Here is a 17,507-nt window from a genome sequence, read left to right on the forward strand (position 1 = left end):
TCTATGAAATAGAAAGGGAAGGAAAACTGCCTAAAACCAGGCAAAGACACCTCCAAAAAGGAGAACTATAGGCCAATCTCCTTAATGAATATTGATGCAAAAATCCTGAAAAAAATAATGGCAAATCAAATTCAACAACACATCAAAAAGAGTGTTCACCACGACCAAGTAGCCTTCATCCCAGGAATGCAGGGGTGGTTCAACATATAAAAATCAATAAATGTAATAAATCACTTTAACAGAAACAAAGACAAAAACCACTTGATCATCTCAATAGATGCAGAAAAAGCCTTTGATAAGATCCAACACCATTTCATGATAAAAGCTCTAAGAAAACTAGGAATAGAAGGAAAGTACCTCAACATTATAAAAGCCATATATGACAAACCTACAGCCAGCATTATACTTAATGGAGAAAAACTGAAACCATTCCCTCTAAAATCAGGAATGAGACAAACATGCCCACTATCCCCACTCCTACTCAACATAGTACTGGAATTTCTAACCAGAGCAATTAGGCAAGAAGTGGGAATAAAGGCAATACAAATAGGTAAAGAAACTGTCAAAATATCCTTATTTGCAGATTATATGATCCTATATCTTAAAGACCCAAAAAACTCTACTCAGATGCTCCTAGACACTATCAACATCTATAGCAAAGTAGCAGGATATAAAATCAATGTAGAAAAATCATTAGCATTTCTATACAATAATAATTAATAAACTGAGAAAGAATATATGAAAGCAAATTCATTTACAATAGCCTCAAAAAACCCAAATACCTAGGAGTAAACTTAACAAAGGATGTGAATAACCTCTATAAGTAAAACTATAAACTACTGAAGAAAGAGGTTGAGGAAGTCTATAGAAAGTGGAGAGTTCCTCCATACTCATGGATTGGCAGAATCAACATAGTAAAAATATCTATACTCCCAAAAGTAATCTACATGTTTAATGCAATTCCCATCAAAATCCCAATGACATTCATCAAAGAGATTGAAAAATCTACCATTAACTTTATATGGAAACACAAGAGGCCATGAATAGACAAGGCATTAAAGAACAATGCTGGAGGTATCACAGTACTTGACTTCAAAGTATATTACAAAGCAAAGGCAATAGAACAGCAATGGTACTGGCACAAAAGCAGACATGAAGACCAGTGGAACAGAATAGAGGACCCGGATATGAAGCCACACAACTATAACCAATTTATCTTTGACAATGGCACTAAAAATATACAAAGGAGAAAAGACAGCCTCTTCAACAAAAACTGCTGGGAAATTGGTTAGCAGTCTGTAAAAAACTGAAGCTAGATCCATGTTTATCACCTTGTACCAGTATTAACTCAAAATGGATCCAGGACCTTAATATCACACCCAAACTCTAAAGTTGCTACAGAAAAGAGTAGGAAATACTTTGGAACTAATAGGTATAGGCAAGGACTTTCTCAGTGGAACTCCAGCAACTCAGCAACTAAGAGATAGCATAGACAAATGGGACTTCATAAAACTAAAAAGCTTCTGCTCAACAAAAGAAATGGTCTCTAAACTGAAGAGAACACCCACAGAGTGGGAGAAAATATTTGCCAGCTACACATCAGACAAAGGACTGGTAACCAGAATATACAGGGAACTTAAAAACTAAATTCTCCCAAAACTAATGAACCAATAAAGAAATGGGCAAGTGAACTAAACAGAACTTTCTCAAAAAAAGAAATTCAAATGGCCAAAAAACACATGAAAAAATGCTCACCATCTCTAGCAATAAAGGAAATGCAAATTAAAACCCAACACGAAGATTCCACCTCACCTGTGTTAGAATAGCCATCATTAGCAACAACACCACCAACAGGTGTTGGCGAGGATGTGGGGAAAAAGGAACCCTCTTACACTGTTGGTGGGAATTAAACTAGTACAACCACTGTGGAAAAAAATTTGGAGGCTACTTAAAAAGCTAAACATTGTTCTACCATATGATCCAGCAAAACCACTCTTGGGCACATACCCAAAAGACTGTGACACAGGTTACTCCAGAGGCACCTGCAACCATGTTTATTGCAGCACTATTCACAATAGCCAAGTTATGGAAACAGCCAAGATGCCCCATACTGATGAATGGATCAATAAAATGTGTTATCTATACACAATGGAATTTTATGCAGCCATGAAAAAGATACAACATGAGTGTAAGTAAGTATCAATTCTTTGATGTCATCTTTTACATTTACTAAAATGGAGAAAAAGAAAGCAAGGGAGGAAAAAAAAAGAGGGAAGGAAAGAATCACCTGCACAGGCCAAATAACAATTCATAGTTATTTTTGAAAAGTACACCTTTGGGTTTCATTGAAAAGCATTATTTGACCAACACAATGTGGAGGAGTCTGTGCGTGTGTGTGTGTGTGTGTGTTTGTGTGTAAGGGACACAAATAGAGGGAGAGGGTTTAAAAAGAAAAATACATTTTTACCTATTCCCCCTCAATTTCTTCATACATACAAGTTCCTGTGCTAATCCAGAAAATGGCCAGTAATTAATCTTCACAATGGGATACAGCTTAGAGTTTTGTTGTTTTCTAACAGCAATTTGAGCAGCTCAGTTTTACCTTACAGTTCTAAACAATCACAATGTCATGAACCACTCCTCTTTAGGGATTTCCCACAGTCTTTCTCCCTCTTCCCTCCATGCTGGTGATACTGTGGGCAGTCAGGGAAGAGCAGGCAGGGACTTCAGAGATAAAGATCAAGGGACAGTGAGATGGTAGAAGTGTGATGCTTTTAGGCAACACATTCCTCAACATCTTAGCAAAGGGTAGCTTCTTTATTTCTTAGATTATCATGTGCATTCTTTGTATGACTTATTTTTTTGAGAATTAAAACTCCAGAAAATGATCTTTTCAACTTTGCATTTTAGGGATCTCACTAAGCACTATCAGCACGTGCTGGCCATGGTTTTTGCTGTACAAAAAATCAACAAGGACCTGAATTTGTTATTCAACATGTCTCCGGGATTCTATCTCTTCAGTGTTAACTGTACTGAGACGAAGGCTGTGGAGAGTTCTCTGTCTTTGCTGTCAGGAGAGAGTCCTCCGGTTCCTAACTATAACTGCAGGTCTGAGAAAAGAAACAAGCTGGTGGCTGTGATAGGAGGTATTCAACAGGAATATCAACCACGATTTTCCAAGTATTAAGTCTCTACAATGTCCCACAGGGAAATAAAGATTCTGGGGTTTGAGGTTAAACATAGTAATTTTGTATGTTAAACACAATAATAGAGCAATGAATATCAAGCAAGTCAATTTATGCTCATTGAAAAAGTATGTACTTCTTAACAATATATTGTTTACTCATTCTTTTTCTCTAAAACATAATTAATCATAATATAAAATTGTGTTTGGATAATAAGATTCCCTTTTGGAAGACTTTAAAGTGAAGAAAAACATATAAGGTAAAATAATGTTAACCTATAATTTGGGCCTAATGTACCCATCATGATTCAGTAGTTATCAAAAATAAAAACAAGACATTACTTTGTTTCATTTATGAAAACTGCTTATTTTTGTAAATACTGAGCTTTTCTTCATTCTTTCTTCCTCTTTCCTCCCCTCTCCACCTCCTATAGTTTCTCCTCTATCTCCTCTTTAAACCACCCTTTCATCTATCAGTTAGTTAATAAGCACATCTATGTCCAAAGACCATGCTTTTGGAACTGCTAAGTGTAGATGTGTATTAAACATTGAATTTTAGCTATCTGGTGAGCAGTTGGGTATATGGGTCTAGGGCTTGGGTTAAGTCCTAGAGTGGACATACAAATTTTGGACATCATTTAGAAAATGTGTGTTTGAGAGAAAATAGAAATGACCCTAGTATGAACTGTGAGATATATGAGCTTGGGAAGATGTAGAAAGTACAGTAAAGAAGACTGATTATGTGTATCATATCCCAGAAATGTATTTCTTAATTAAGGAATACTAACAACTGATTGAGGAACATGTTTCAAGGGAAAGCAAATGATCAATTTTTATACCAGTGGTAGATTAAGTAAAATGAGTTATGGTAATTGATCATTTTACTGAACAACTTAAGTAATTAGTTACCCAATTTTCTAAAAATGGAAGGGAGGAGGGAATACTTGATTGAGAAGTTTCTGGTTGGAGCATTTAGAAATGTATAGGAATAACAGCCTAGACAACTCAGCTTTCAGTTTTCTGTGAAGAAGGGTATCAACATGGGGGTAGCTGCAGGGTGTTGGATAATGACATTTTGGGGAAATAATCAGGCTTGTATCTTAAACAATTTCATTTTAGGATAGTTCACGATGTACACTTCATATAGCAGAAGACATAAGGGACTTTTAGTGAAATTCAGACTTCTTTCTCTAGTGAATTTTAAAATGCTTCATACATGCACCTTTCATAGTTCACTTGGTTATATATTTGGGGCTTCAAGAAAAAGTCTAGAGTGTTTATCGAATCTCATTATAGGAAATTCTGAATTTGCAAATAATCTTTTCAGATTTATGTTGCCATAACTCAGGAGATGTAAACTCTTATGACTTTGTTTAAATATATTTTTAAAAGAACAAATAAAAATATATACATAATGTCAAAAGTGAAAATTAAGTGATGAGTGATCTGCACTCATTAAAGTTATTTGTTCAATTATTTCATTTCATCCACAATGCATGTAAGTCATAGGATAAATGAAGCCATTTGTGAATAAACATCATTATTCTGTACAAGCAGCAACTTTGTGTTTTGTTTAAATCAGTTATGATCCATTTGACCCCAGTCTCAGGGGCAGAGTCCAGCTGCAGTCTCTTTACCAGTTTCCTAAGAGCCCTACAGCTCTGTATCAGGGATTCATTCAATTGATGCTGCATTTTTGTTGGGTCTGTATTGGCCTTGTGGTTCCAGATGACATCAGGGGAGACATATTCCTCAGGCACATGACCCAAGAAATGGCCAACCATGGACTGAGTGTTCCATTTGCAGAGAGGATTCCAGAATTTCTTGCTAAGGATACAGTTAACAGGAAATGTTTTGTGGAAAGATTCACATTAATCAATGTCAATGTTGTATTTGGTGACACTTATTCTCTTCTGAGATTTGTATATAACATCTATTATAATACCCCATCTGGCAATATCTGGGTTACAACTTCTGGTTGGGATATAACTACATTAATCTTTGAACAAAGTCAAAGTTATGTATATTTTGGTGGAGGATTATCATTCTCTGCTCATGTAGATGAGATTTCTGGTTTTAAAATTTTCTCAGAAGTGTGCAGCCTGCAAAATATCCTCATGATGAGATTCCAAGGTGGCGGCTAGAAGGAGGACGCAGAAAGCATGCTTCCTAAAGTAAAATCTTGGAGAGACACTGGAGATACACCTTACAGGAAAAAACACTGAGAATAGGCAAAATTTGATTCCTCCACACCCTCAGCCTATGCATAGCATCCCCACTTCACATTAAATGGAGAAACAAGGAGGGATCCCTCACCACCAGACACCAGAGTGAAGATGGCTTGGGAAGATGCAGACCACAGGTGAGCTAAGTGGCATGTGGTACTCCCACAGACAACCCTGGGCCAGATCAGCATAGCCCCCTGGACAGACCAACCCCCACCAAGGGAAAAAAGAGAAACTGAATAATAAACAACAACAAAAAAGACATGTAGCAAAGAAGGCAGAGTGTCCTAGCACCAAAGAGGGGGGAGGAGAAATCCTCACAGAACTGTAAATAAACAAGCCGGCCAGAGAAGGCAGGAGCGGCGGCACATGCCCAGCAACCAGGAGTGGGAAAGCTTGTAAAAGTGACAATTTGAGGAAAACTCCACAGGAGAGGGGAGAAGGCCCACTTTCCACATGAACTGTAAATAAACATGCTGGCCTGAGAAAGTGGGTGTAGTGACACCTCCCCCAGTGTGCTTGGAAAGGAGAAAGCTTGTAGCAGTGGTGGTTGTGCCCAGGAGAACTCTAAGGAAACAAAGCCTGAGGGGCTAGGTGAGTGTTAATTTCACTCCTGAGATCTGCATAAATAACACCTCCAGCAACAGCAGGCTGACAGCAGCAGGCAGGTGAGCCACAGCCTCAGATAGCCATTCACAGAACTGTCTCCAGACTCTTTTTTTTCTCCGTTCCTTTAATGAGACAACAATTGAACTACAACTGCATGCTGAAAAACTTACTGAAACTGTATTGCATTTGAACTTGGGACACTTTGGTGTTTTTTTTTGTTGTTCTATTCTGTTCTGTTTTGTTTTATTTGTATTTTTTCCACCTTTGATGAGACAATGACAGAACTACTTCTGAAACACCATCTCCAGGATTGGAGGCTGAGGGACTAACACCAAAATTATTAAGACTGAAACTTTATTGCATTTGAACTTGGAGATCTCTTTTCAATCCTCTCTCTGTCTCTTTAATGCCTTTTTAGCTTACTGTTGATTAGTTCACTATCCGTCCCTGCTTATATCTCTGAAACTTTTGTTTGTTTGTTTTGTTTTTTACTTGTTTATTTGTTTTTCCCTTTTTCTTTAACTTCTTTGCTTTCAATCTCCTCTCACCCTTCCATTCTAAATATCACCAGTGTGATTATTACAAGCCAGAAAATACTTAATTGCACATAGTACAGGGACAATAACAACAGCAGGGGCAATGATAGGAAGACAGAATAAACAGGGAAACCAGTTTCCCCACAGCAAAAAATTAGTATGGAAATCATAGGGAAATGAAGAAAACAGATACTCAGATCCAGACTCCAACAAAATGAAGATAAACTATGACCAAGAACCCAATGAAGCCCACAAGAACAGTCTAAAAGAAGAAAACTACAGGTAATCAATGAGAATTTTATAGAGATGATACTGGATATGGTCAACCAAATGTATAGGAGACACTCAAGAAATTCCAAGACAAACAAAAATAGAGAATTTGAAAAATCAAAAGAAGAAATAAAAGAAACCATAGAAGCATTGTATAAACACCAAAGTGAAACAAAGAACAAGATAAATAAAGAGATAAATGAACCTAGGATGAAAATAGACAACATTAAGGAGGAAACAACTCAGGATATGGAAAAAAGAATGAAACAGAATTGCAAAAGAAAATGGAAGGCCAATCCAGCAGAATAGAACAAACAGGAGACAGAATCTCAGAACTCAAAGATGAAATGGTAATTAAAGGAAAAACTGAAGAATTATTAGTTAAACAACTCAAGACCTGTGAAAAGAAAATGCAAGAACTCACCGACTCTATCAAAAGACCAAACATGAGAATCATGGGCATTGAAGAGGGAGAAGAGGTGCAAGCAAAGGGAATGCATAATATATTCAACAAAACAATAACAGAAAATTTCCCAAATCTAGAGAAATCTATTCCCATATAGATGCAAGAGTCCTCCAGAACACCAAACAGTGCAGACCAAAATAGAACTACCCCACAGCATATTATCATTAAAACAACAAATACAGAGACCAGAGAAAGAATATTGAAGGCTGTAAGAGAGAAAAAACAAATAACATACAAAGGTAAACCCATCAAAATCACAGCAGACTTCTCAACAGAAACATTAAGAACAAGAAGAGCTTGGGGTGAGATCTTCTGGGCACTGAATGAAAATAACTTCAACCCCAGGATACTCTACCCAGCAAAAGTATCATTCAAAATAGATGGAGCAATAAAAGTCTTCCATGACAAGCAGAAACTAAAACTATATGTCACCACAAAGCTACCACTACAAAAGATTCTTCAAGGGATTCACACATAGAAAGTGAAACCCAAAATAACCATGAAAGGGCAGGCAGCACCAAACTTCAGGAAAAGAAAAAGCCAGACAGTAGAGAGTAACCTCAACTTAGGTACACACAATCAAACCTTCAAACAACTAAGACAACTAAATGACAAAAATCACCACATACCTATCAATACTAACACTTAGTGTTAATGGACTTAATTCTCCCATCAAAAGGCCCCATCAAAAGGCACTGTTTGATGAAATGGATTAAAAAGGAAGATCCAATGATTTGTTGCTTACAGGAGATCCATCTCACTGACAGAAATAAGCATAAGCTTAGGATGAAAGGCTGGAAAAAGATTTACCAAGTCAATGGCCTCTGAAAACAGGCAGAAGTACCAATACTTATCTCGGACAAAGTAGACTTCAAACCTACATTGATCAAATGAGATAAAGAAGGATATTCCATACTAATAAAAGGGGAAATAGACCAAAAGGAAATAACAATTATCAACCTATATGCACCCACTGTCAATGCATCCAATTTCATCAAACATACCCTGAAGGACCTAAAAGCATATATTAACTCCAACACAGTGGTTGTGGGAGACTTTAGCACCCCATTATCATCAATAGATAGGTCACCCAAACAAAAAATCAATAAAGAAATCCTAGATCTAAAATATACTATAGATCAAATTGAACTAGTTGATGTCTACAGAGCAATTCACCCAACTTCTACACAATATACAATCTTCTCAGCAGCCCACAGAACCTTCTCCAAAATAAATCATATCCTAGGGCAAAAAGCAAGCTTCAGCAAATATAAGAAAATAGAAATTATACCGTGCATACTATCTGATCACAATGCAATAAAACTAGAACTCAACAACAAAAATAAAGACAAAAAACATGCAAACAATGGAACCTGAATAACTCATTGCTTAATGAACAATAGGTCATTGATGAAATAAAAGAGGAAATTAAAAAGTTCCTGGAAATCAGTGAAAATGAAAACACAACCTACCGGAACCTATGGAACACAGCAAAGGCAGTTCTGAAAGGAAAGTTTATAGCTACGAGTGCATATATTAAAAAGACTGAAAAATCCCAAATCAATGACCTAATGATACATCTCAAACTGCTAGAAAAACAAGAACAAGCAAATCCCAAAACAAATAGGAGAGAAATAATAAAAATAAGAGCTGAAATCAATGAAGTAGAAACCAAAAACACCATACAAAGAATTCATGAAATAAAAACTTGGTTCTTTGAAAAAATAAACAAGATCGACAGACCCCTGGCAAACCTGACTAATATGAGGAGGGAAAAAACCCAAATTAGTAGAATCAGGAATGCAAAAGGGGAGATAACAACAAACACCATGGAAGTCAGGGAATCATCAGAGACTACTTAAGAACCTATATTCAAATAAGTTCAAAAATCTTAAAGAAATGGACAGATTTCTAGATACATATGATCATCCAAAACTGAACCAAGAAGGTATTAATCACTTGAATAGATCTATAATACAAAATGAAATTGAGACAGCAATCAAGAGTCTCCTAAAAAAGGAAAGTCCAGGACCTGATGGATTCTCTGCTGAATTCTATCAGACCATTAAAGAAGAACTGATACCAACCCTCTTTAAGCTGTTCTATGAAATGGAAAGGGAAGGAAAACTGCCTAACACATTTAATGAAGCCAGTATTACACTTATCCCAAAACCAGGCAAAGACACCTCCAAAAAGGAGAACTATCGGCCAATCTCCTTAATGAACATTGATGCAAAAATCCTTAAGAAAATAATGGCAAACCAAATTCAACAACACATCAAAAAGATCATTCACCATAACCAAGTAGGCTTTATCCCAGGAATGCAGGGGTGGTTCAACATATGAAAATCAATAAACGTAATAAACCACATTAACAGAAGCAAAGACAAAAAGCACTTGATCATCTCAATAGATGCAGAAAAAGCCTTTGATAAGATCCAACACCGTTTCATGATAAAAGCTCTAAGAAAACTAGGAATAGAAGGAAAGTAACTCAACATTATAAAAGCTATATATTACAAACCTACAGTCAGCATTGAACTTAATGGACAAAAACTGAAACCATTCCCTCAAAATCAGGAACTAGACAAGGATGCCCACTATCTCCACTCTTATTGAATATAGTACTGGAATTCCTAGCCAGAGCAATTAGGCATGAAGAAGGAATAAAAGGAATATAAATAGTTAAAGAAACTTTCAAAATATCCCTATTTGCAGATGATATGATCCTATACCTTAAAGACCCAAAAAACTCTACTCAAAATCTCCTTGATACCATCAATAGCTATAGCAAGGTAGCAGGATATAAAATCAACATAGAAAAATCATTAGCATTTCTATACACTAATAATGAACAAACTTAGAAGAATGTATGAAAACAATTCCATTTACAATAGCCTAAAAAAAAATCAAATACCTAGGTGTAAACCTATCAAAGGATGTGAATGATCTCTAAAAGGAAAACTATAAACTTCTGAAGAAAGAGATTTAGGAAGACTATAGAAATTGGAAAGATCTCCCATGCTCATCGATTGGTAGAATCAACATATTAAAAATGTTATATTCCTAAAAGTAATCTACATGTTTAATGCAATTCCTATCAAAATCCCAATGACATTCATCAAAGAGATTGAAAAATATACTGTTAAATTTATATGGAAACACAAGAGGCCATGAATAGCCAAGGCAGTACTCAGTCAACAGAACAATGCTGGAGGTATCACGATACCTGACTTCAAACTATATTGCAAAGCAACAACAATAAAAACAGCATGGTACTGGCACAAAAACAGACATGAAGACAAGTGGAACAGAATAGAGGACCCAGATATGAACCCACACAACTATAACCAACTTGTCTTTGACAAAGGCGCTAAAAATATACGATGGAGAAAAACAAAAACTGCTGGGAAAACTGGTTATCAGTCTGCAAAAAACTGAAACTACATTCATGTATATCACCCTATACCAATATTAACTCAAAATGGATCAAGGATCTTAATATCAGACTCCAAACTCTAAAGTTGATACAGGAATGAGTAGAAAATACTCTGGAATTAGTAGGTATAGGTAAGAAATTTTCAATGGAACCCCAGCACAGCAACTAAGAGGTAGCATAGATAAATGGTACTTCATAAAACTACAAAGCTTCTGCTTATCAAAAGAAATGGTCTGTAAACTTTATAATACACCCACAGAGTGGGAGAAAATATTTTCCAGCTACATATTAGACAAAAGACTGATAACCAGAATATATAGGGAACTCAAAAAACTAAATTCTCCCAAATTAATGAACCAATAAAGAAATGGGCAAGTGAACTAAACAGAAATTTCTCAAAAGAAGAAATTCAAATGGCCAAAAAACACATGAAAAAATGCTCATCTCTAGCAATAAAAGAAACGCAAATTAAAACCACACTAAGATTCCACCTCACCCCTGTTAGAATAGCCATCATCAGCAACACCACCAACAACCTGTGTTGGCAAGGATGTGGGGAAAAAGGAACCCTCTTACACTGCTGGTGAGAATGTAAACTAGTACAAACACTGTGGAAAAAAAATTGGAGGCTACTTAAAAAGCTAAACATTGATCTACCATATGATCCAGCAATACCACTCTTGGGGATATACCCAAAAGAATGTGACACAGGTTACTCCAGAGGCACCTGCACACTCATGTTTATTGCAGCACTATTCACAGTAGCCAAGTTATGGAAACAACCAAGATGCCCCACTACTGACGAATGGATCAAGAAAATGTGGATCTATACACAATGGAATTTTATGCAGCCATGAAGAAGAACAAAATGTTATCATTCGCTGGTAAGTGGATGGAATTGGAGAACATCATTCTGAGTGAGGTTAGCCTGGCCCAAAAGACCAAAAATCGTATGTTCTCCCTCATATGCGGACATTAGATCAAGGGCAAACACAACAAGGTGATTGGACTTTGATCACAAGATAAAAGTGAGAGCACACAAGGGAGATATGAGGATAGGTAAGACACCTAAAAAAAGTCAATGGCATTTGTTGCCTTCAAAGCAGAGAAACTAAAGCAGATATCTTAAAAGGAACTGAGGCCAATATATTAAGGGGACCAGGAACTAGAGAAAAAGTTAGATCAAGAAGAATTAACGTAGAAGGTAACACACATGTACAGGAAATCAATGTGAGTCAACTCCCTGTGTAGCTATGCTTATCTCAACTAGCAAAAACCCTTGGTCCTTCCTATTATTGCTTATATACTCTCTCTACAACAAAATTAGAGATAATGGCAAAATAGTTTCTGTGGGTATCGAGGGGATGGGGGAGAGGGAGGGAGTGAGGTGTGGGATAAGGGAGGGCTTGGGGGGAGTAATGACCCAAACATTGTATGTACATATGAATAAAAAAATTAAAAATTCATAATCTACTTTATACTATATGGTAACTATTATCCCGTATCTGTACATAAAGAGCTTTCATTTAATTGTTTTGTGTTTGCCTTGCAGGAAATACATTATTGTCCAGTAATGTATTTAACCAACCATTCATCCATTTACCAAATACTGAAAATCTTTTCACATTATAATTAGCATATTCTCATACGCTAATTTTTTCAATTGGTGCCAATCTTCTGCCCAGTTTTCTACTTTTATTTGTCTACCTTTTTCATTTAGAAAAGTTTTTAATACATGTATTGAGGATATTTTTCCTCTGTGAGTTGAGTTTTCATTTTTCTGTTTCCATTAACAAATGTTAACTTCAATGTAACCCAATTATTTTCTTCCCTTTATGGTTTATGCTTTTTGCCCCATTGAGAAGTCTTTGCTTTTATCAAGGTAGTGAAGATAATTCTCTAGCCTTCTTCTAAAAAATTTATTGGTTTATATTTCACATTTAGATAGTAATGTATTTGAAATTGAGTGTTCTGTGTGAATAGTTGGGGGATCAAGCTGGATGATGCTGGCTCATGTGTGTAATCCTAGATAATTAGGAGGTTGAGTTCATGAGGATCGCAGTTTGAGGCCAGCCTGGATCCCATTTCCAAAAGAACCAGAACACAATAAACTGGAGGTGTGGCTCAAATGGTAGAGCACCTATTTTGCAAATGTGAAGTCCTAAGTTAACCTCCCTTTCCCTCCCCACCCAAAAAATAGATGGGAGGAATCAAGATAATTTTTTTTCACTCTGAATATTCAATTAGCCCAGGACAATTTATGGAAAAAGATATATCTCCCTGTATTACCCTCTCTGTATTATAATCTTTAAATTAGGGGCCTGCATTTATAATTCTATTTTTGACTTTCTTCTGCTTTATTAGTTGTTCACCTGTAGAAATTTTATGCTGTCATAAGTACTATGAATTTATAATATAAATTTTTATTCAGTTTGCTTGCAGCTGATTTATAAAGATATGATTCATATGTTTGTATTTATTTTATGAATTTATTTTTTACATCCATTTTGCACTCATTTCATATTTATAATCTGTAAATGCTATGTACATAATCATATCACCTGAAAATAAAAATTTTCATTTATTTCTAGTCTTATGATTATATTTCCCTTTTGCCTTACTAAACAAGTTAAGCCCTTTTGTAAAGTTGCATACAAGTAACGCTAGCTGGCGTACATACTTGTTCACAAAGTTAATAAAAACACATCCATATTTTTATTGTTTTATGATTTGTTCTGTAATTTGTGGATGCTGTTTACTAGAAAAACAAACCTTCTTCAAATTTTCTAAGAATTTAAAAATATTAAAGTTCTTCACTTTGACAAATGTTTTTCTACATTCAGTTTGATCGGTTTTATTGAGGTTTTTTGTTCATGTGGAATAGTGGTCTGTGATTTTCTTTTTTTAAAAGATTATTTTTTATTAGCATACACTGAAGATTGAAAGGGATTCCATTGTGACAGTTCCATAGGTATGTATATTGCACTTTGAACAAGTTCATCCCTCCATCCTCCATGATATTTCTTTTTTTTTTTTTTTTTTCATGTGGCAGTTATATTTTAATTTTTTGAGGAACTTCTATGTTGTTTTTACATAATGGCGGTACCAATTTACATTCCCAACAACAGTGTCCCAGGGTTTCCTTTTCTCCACCTCTTCACCAACAATTGTCTGTTGACTTTTTAATAATTACACCTAACAGATGTAATGTGATATTTCACTGTGGCTTTGGTTTGCATTTCCTGATAACTAGTGATGCCGGGTACATTTGTATACACCTGGTGACCATTTGTGAATTTTCTTTGGGTCCATGATATTTCTTTAAGCTCCTTTCTCCCCTTTGAGTGCAGTACTGGATAGGGTTTATTATGCTATCTTCCTATACATATATACATATATATAGTGATTCCATTAGTTTACATTATATATGTTTATGCATGACAGACATTCATCCTCTTCACCCCCCAGGACCCTCCCTTCCTACTCCTCCCAGGATCTTCCCAGAAGTCCTCCTTTAACACACATGTTCCATCATTATTAATATCATCACCATTACCATCACCATCACCATTTTAGGTCTAGATTCCACATATGAGCAAAAACATATTTGGTTTTTTGATCTTGGCTTATCTTGCTCAGCGTGATGTTCTCCAATTCCACCTCTTATCCTGCAAATGACATAGTTTCATTCCTCTTCATGGCTGAATTATACTCCACAATTTCTTTATCCATTCATCAGTTTTGGGGCAACTAGGCTGATTTCACAGCTTGGCTATTGTGAATACTATTGCAATAAACATGGATGTGAAACTCCAGCATGTTGAACTGCACCCTTTCAGATATATGCCCAAGAGTGGTTATGGCGGGGTCATAAGGTAGGTCTACTTTTATTTTTATGATAAGCATCCATACTCATTTCCATAGTCGTTGCACTAGTTTACATTCCCACTGGCCTGTGATTTTCTTACAGTTTCTTTGTCTGTAACAGTGTAATGCTGGCTTGGAAAATGAATTTGGGGATTTTCCCTTCTCTTCTATCCTGTGGAAGAATTTCCAAGTTATTTGTATTAATTATTATTTATAGGTATAAACAGAATCCACTCAAGAATCCATGTGTTCCTTGGTTTTTCTTTGTTGGAAGATTTTTCATTATTGTTTTCATCTCCTTACCTGCAACTGATCTGTTTGGACTTCTATTTTTTTGTAACTCAGTCCTGATAAATTGAATGCATCTAGCCTTTTCCATTTCTCCTAGGTTATTCCATTTTCTGGTGTATAATCGGTCACAGTATTTTTAATGATTGTTTGTATTTCATTTGTGTTAGTTATCCTGTTTCTTCTTTTACTTATGATTTTTAAAATGTGAACTTTTTCTCAGTTTTTTTTAGCAAAAGGCTTATCAATTTTGTTCATATCTTTAAAAAAAATCATCCCATTTTAATTTGTCATTTATATTCTTTATTGTCTACTTCATTTATTTTTGCTGTGATATTCACTTCTTTCCTTCTGCTAACTTCATGCTCAGTTTGTTCTTCTTTTTTGTAGTTTTAGAGGCATAACATTGGTTACTTTTTGAGCTGTTTTTTTGTTCTAAATATAGGCATTTATTGTTGTAAATGTTCCTTCAAGAAATGCTTTTATGCCTTGTAAGTTTGTCATGTTGCCTTTGTATTTTTGTTTGTCTCCTTTCTTTCTGATTTCTCTTTTGATTTATTGGTTATTCAGAAGCATGTTAAGGACCATATGTTTGTGAAATTTACAGTTTCCTTTTTGTTTTTCTAGTTTTATACGATTGTGGTCATATAATATTCTTCATCTTATTTCAGCTTCATAAATCAGTTAAGACTTGTTTTGTGGCCCAACATATGATCAATCCTAGAGAATGTCCCTTGAGCATTTGAGGAGAATGTGTACTCTGTTCCTGTTGGGTAGGATGTTTGTATGTGTCTGTTATATTCATCTGGTCTACAGTATGTTTCGAGGTCAGTGTTTCCTTTTGAATTTCTGTCTGGATGACCTGTCCTTTGAAGTAGGGATGTTGATATTCTATCTGAATATCTTATTGTGGTTAATTTCTCCTTTCTGATCTGTTAATGTTTGCTTCATATGTTTAGGTGCTCTGATTTTGATGCATATATGCATAATTGCTATACCCTCTTGATGGATTGGACTTATTACCATGATGTGATGCTCTTTGTTTTGTGTGACAATGTTTCACTTAAAATCTACTTTGTCCATGGGTATCTACTTATGAGTGTAGCCCTTCTGTTCATTTTTCATTCCCATTTCATGGAGCATTCTTTTCCATCCCTCCATTTTCAGCCTATGTATTCTCTTAAAGCTGAATTGAATCTCTTTAGACAGCATCTTGTTTGACCATCTTTTTTTTTTAAATTTTCTGATAGCCACTATTATTTTGAAGAATTCAGTGCATTTTAAGTATATAGGAACCATATTATGATATTTCAGTCAATAAAGACCCACATATTCAATGGTGTTCCCATAAGGTTATATTTCTTAATAATAATGTAACCACCTTTCTTCATGCAATCCTTTCTATTATGTTTCCACAACAACAAAATTGTCTAATGTCATGTTTTTCAGGATGCAAAACTACAGTTAAGCCACATCTAATTACTTTCCATTTAAAGTAGTCATTGATAGGGAAGGACTTGTTATCATTTTGTTATTTCTTTCTTACTGCTTTATTTTTCCCGTTTTTGTCTTTGTCTTCATTTGTGATTTTCTCAAGTGGTATGGTTTGATTCTTTTCTCTATTTTGTGTATCTACTATAGGTTTTTGCCTTGCAGCCAAACCTTTGCAATAATCCTGAGACATACATAAAATATCTTAAAATTGTAACAGTCTATTTTAAGCTGATAAATACTTAACTTTAATCACATACAAAAACTATAATTTTAGTTCATTCTATATTTTTATGTTGCAATTTGTATCTTTTATATTGAGGCTCCATTAACAAGTTTATTGGTATAGTTACATTTTCTCCATTTTTTAAATCATTTTTTCATTTACTTACATGTGTATACATTGTTTGTGCCACCTTCCCTCTTCTCTCTAAAAACTCCCTTCCCCACTTCCAGGCAGAATCTGTTCCACACTCTTCTCTGATTTTGTTGAAGAGAAAATATAAGAGATAATAAGAAAAACATATAATATCATTTTTGCTAGCTTGAGATAAAGATAGCTATACAGAGAGATTCCTAGCATTGCTTCCATGCACTTGTGTATTGCAACCTACATTGGTTCATCTCTACCAGATCTCTTCTCTACTTCCTTGTCCCCTTCCCATAGTGGCCTCTGCTAGTTTAAGATTACTATATCCACTCCTCTGCAGTGAGCACATCACACACATTCAGGTTTTAGTACTTTTCCCTATTCCTCCCGTGCATGTTCTCCCCTTAATGTGTGACCCATATCCAATAATATTACTGCATTTTTTGAGTCTATAACCCACATATTCATTTTTAATATTTTTGTCTTTTAACCATTACTTTGTAGCTAAGACTGATTTACACATCACAATTACTGCATTCTAGTATACTGAATTTGATTGTAGACTTATCTTTACCAATGGGTTTTACATTTTCATATGTTTCCTTTTAATAACTAGAATCCTTTCATTTCAGTCCAAAGAATTTCCTTTAGCAATTCTCACAAAGTGGGTCTCCTTCAGCTTTTTAAAAATCACAATTTGATATTTATCATTGCTTGTACATATACAGTAGAAAATGATGATGTTAGGATTTATGAATACAA

General features: G+C 35.2%; 1 protein-coding gene across 1 annotated transcript in view; it reads left to right on the plus strand.

Annotated features, from left to right (window-relative positions):
* Window positions 1-2,166: 2,166 nt before the first annotated feature.
* LOC141424281 (vomeronasal type-2 receptor 26-like) overlaps window positions 2,167-17,507 on the plus strand; it is a 42,733-nt gene continuing 27,392 nt past the window's right edge. The window contains 5 exon segments of the mRNA XM_074077845.1: window positions 2,167-2,192; window positions 2,911-3,146; window positions 3,149-3,205; window positions 4,760-5,260; window positions 5,263-5,317. Of these exon segments, the coding sequence (XP_073933946.1) occupies window positions 2,167-2,192; window positions 2,911-3,146; window positions 3,149-3,205; window positions 4,760-5,260; window positions 5,263-5,317 (875 nt within the window).

The sequence above is a fragment of the Castor canadensis genome, chromosome 6 (genome assembly GCF_047511655.1).
Source record: "Castor canadensis chromosome 6, mCasCan1.hap1v2, whole genome shotgun sequence".
In the NCBI taxonomy this organism is placed as follows: domain Eukaryota; kingdom Metazoa; phylum Chordata; class Mammalia; order Rodentia; family Castoridae; genus Castor; species Castor canadensis.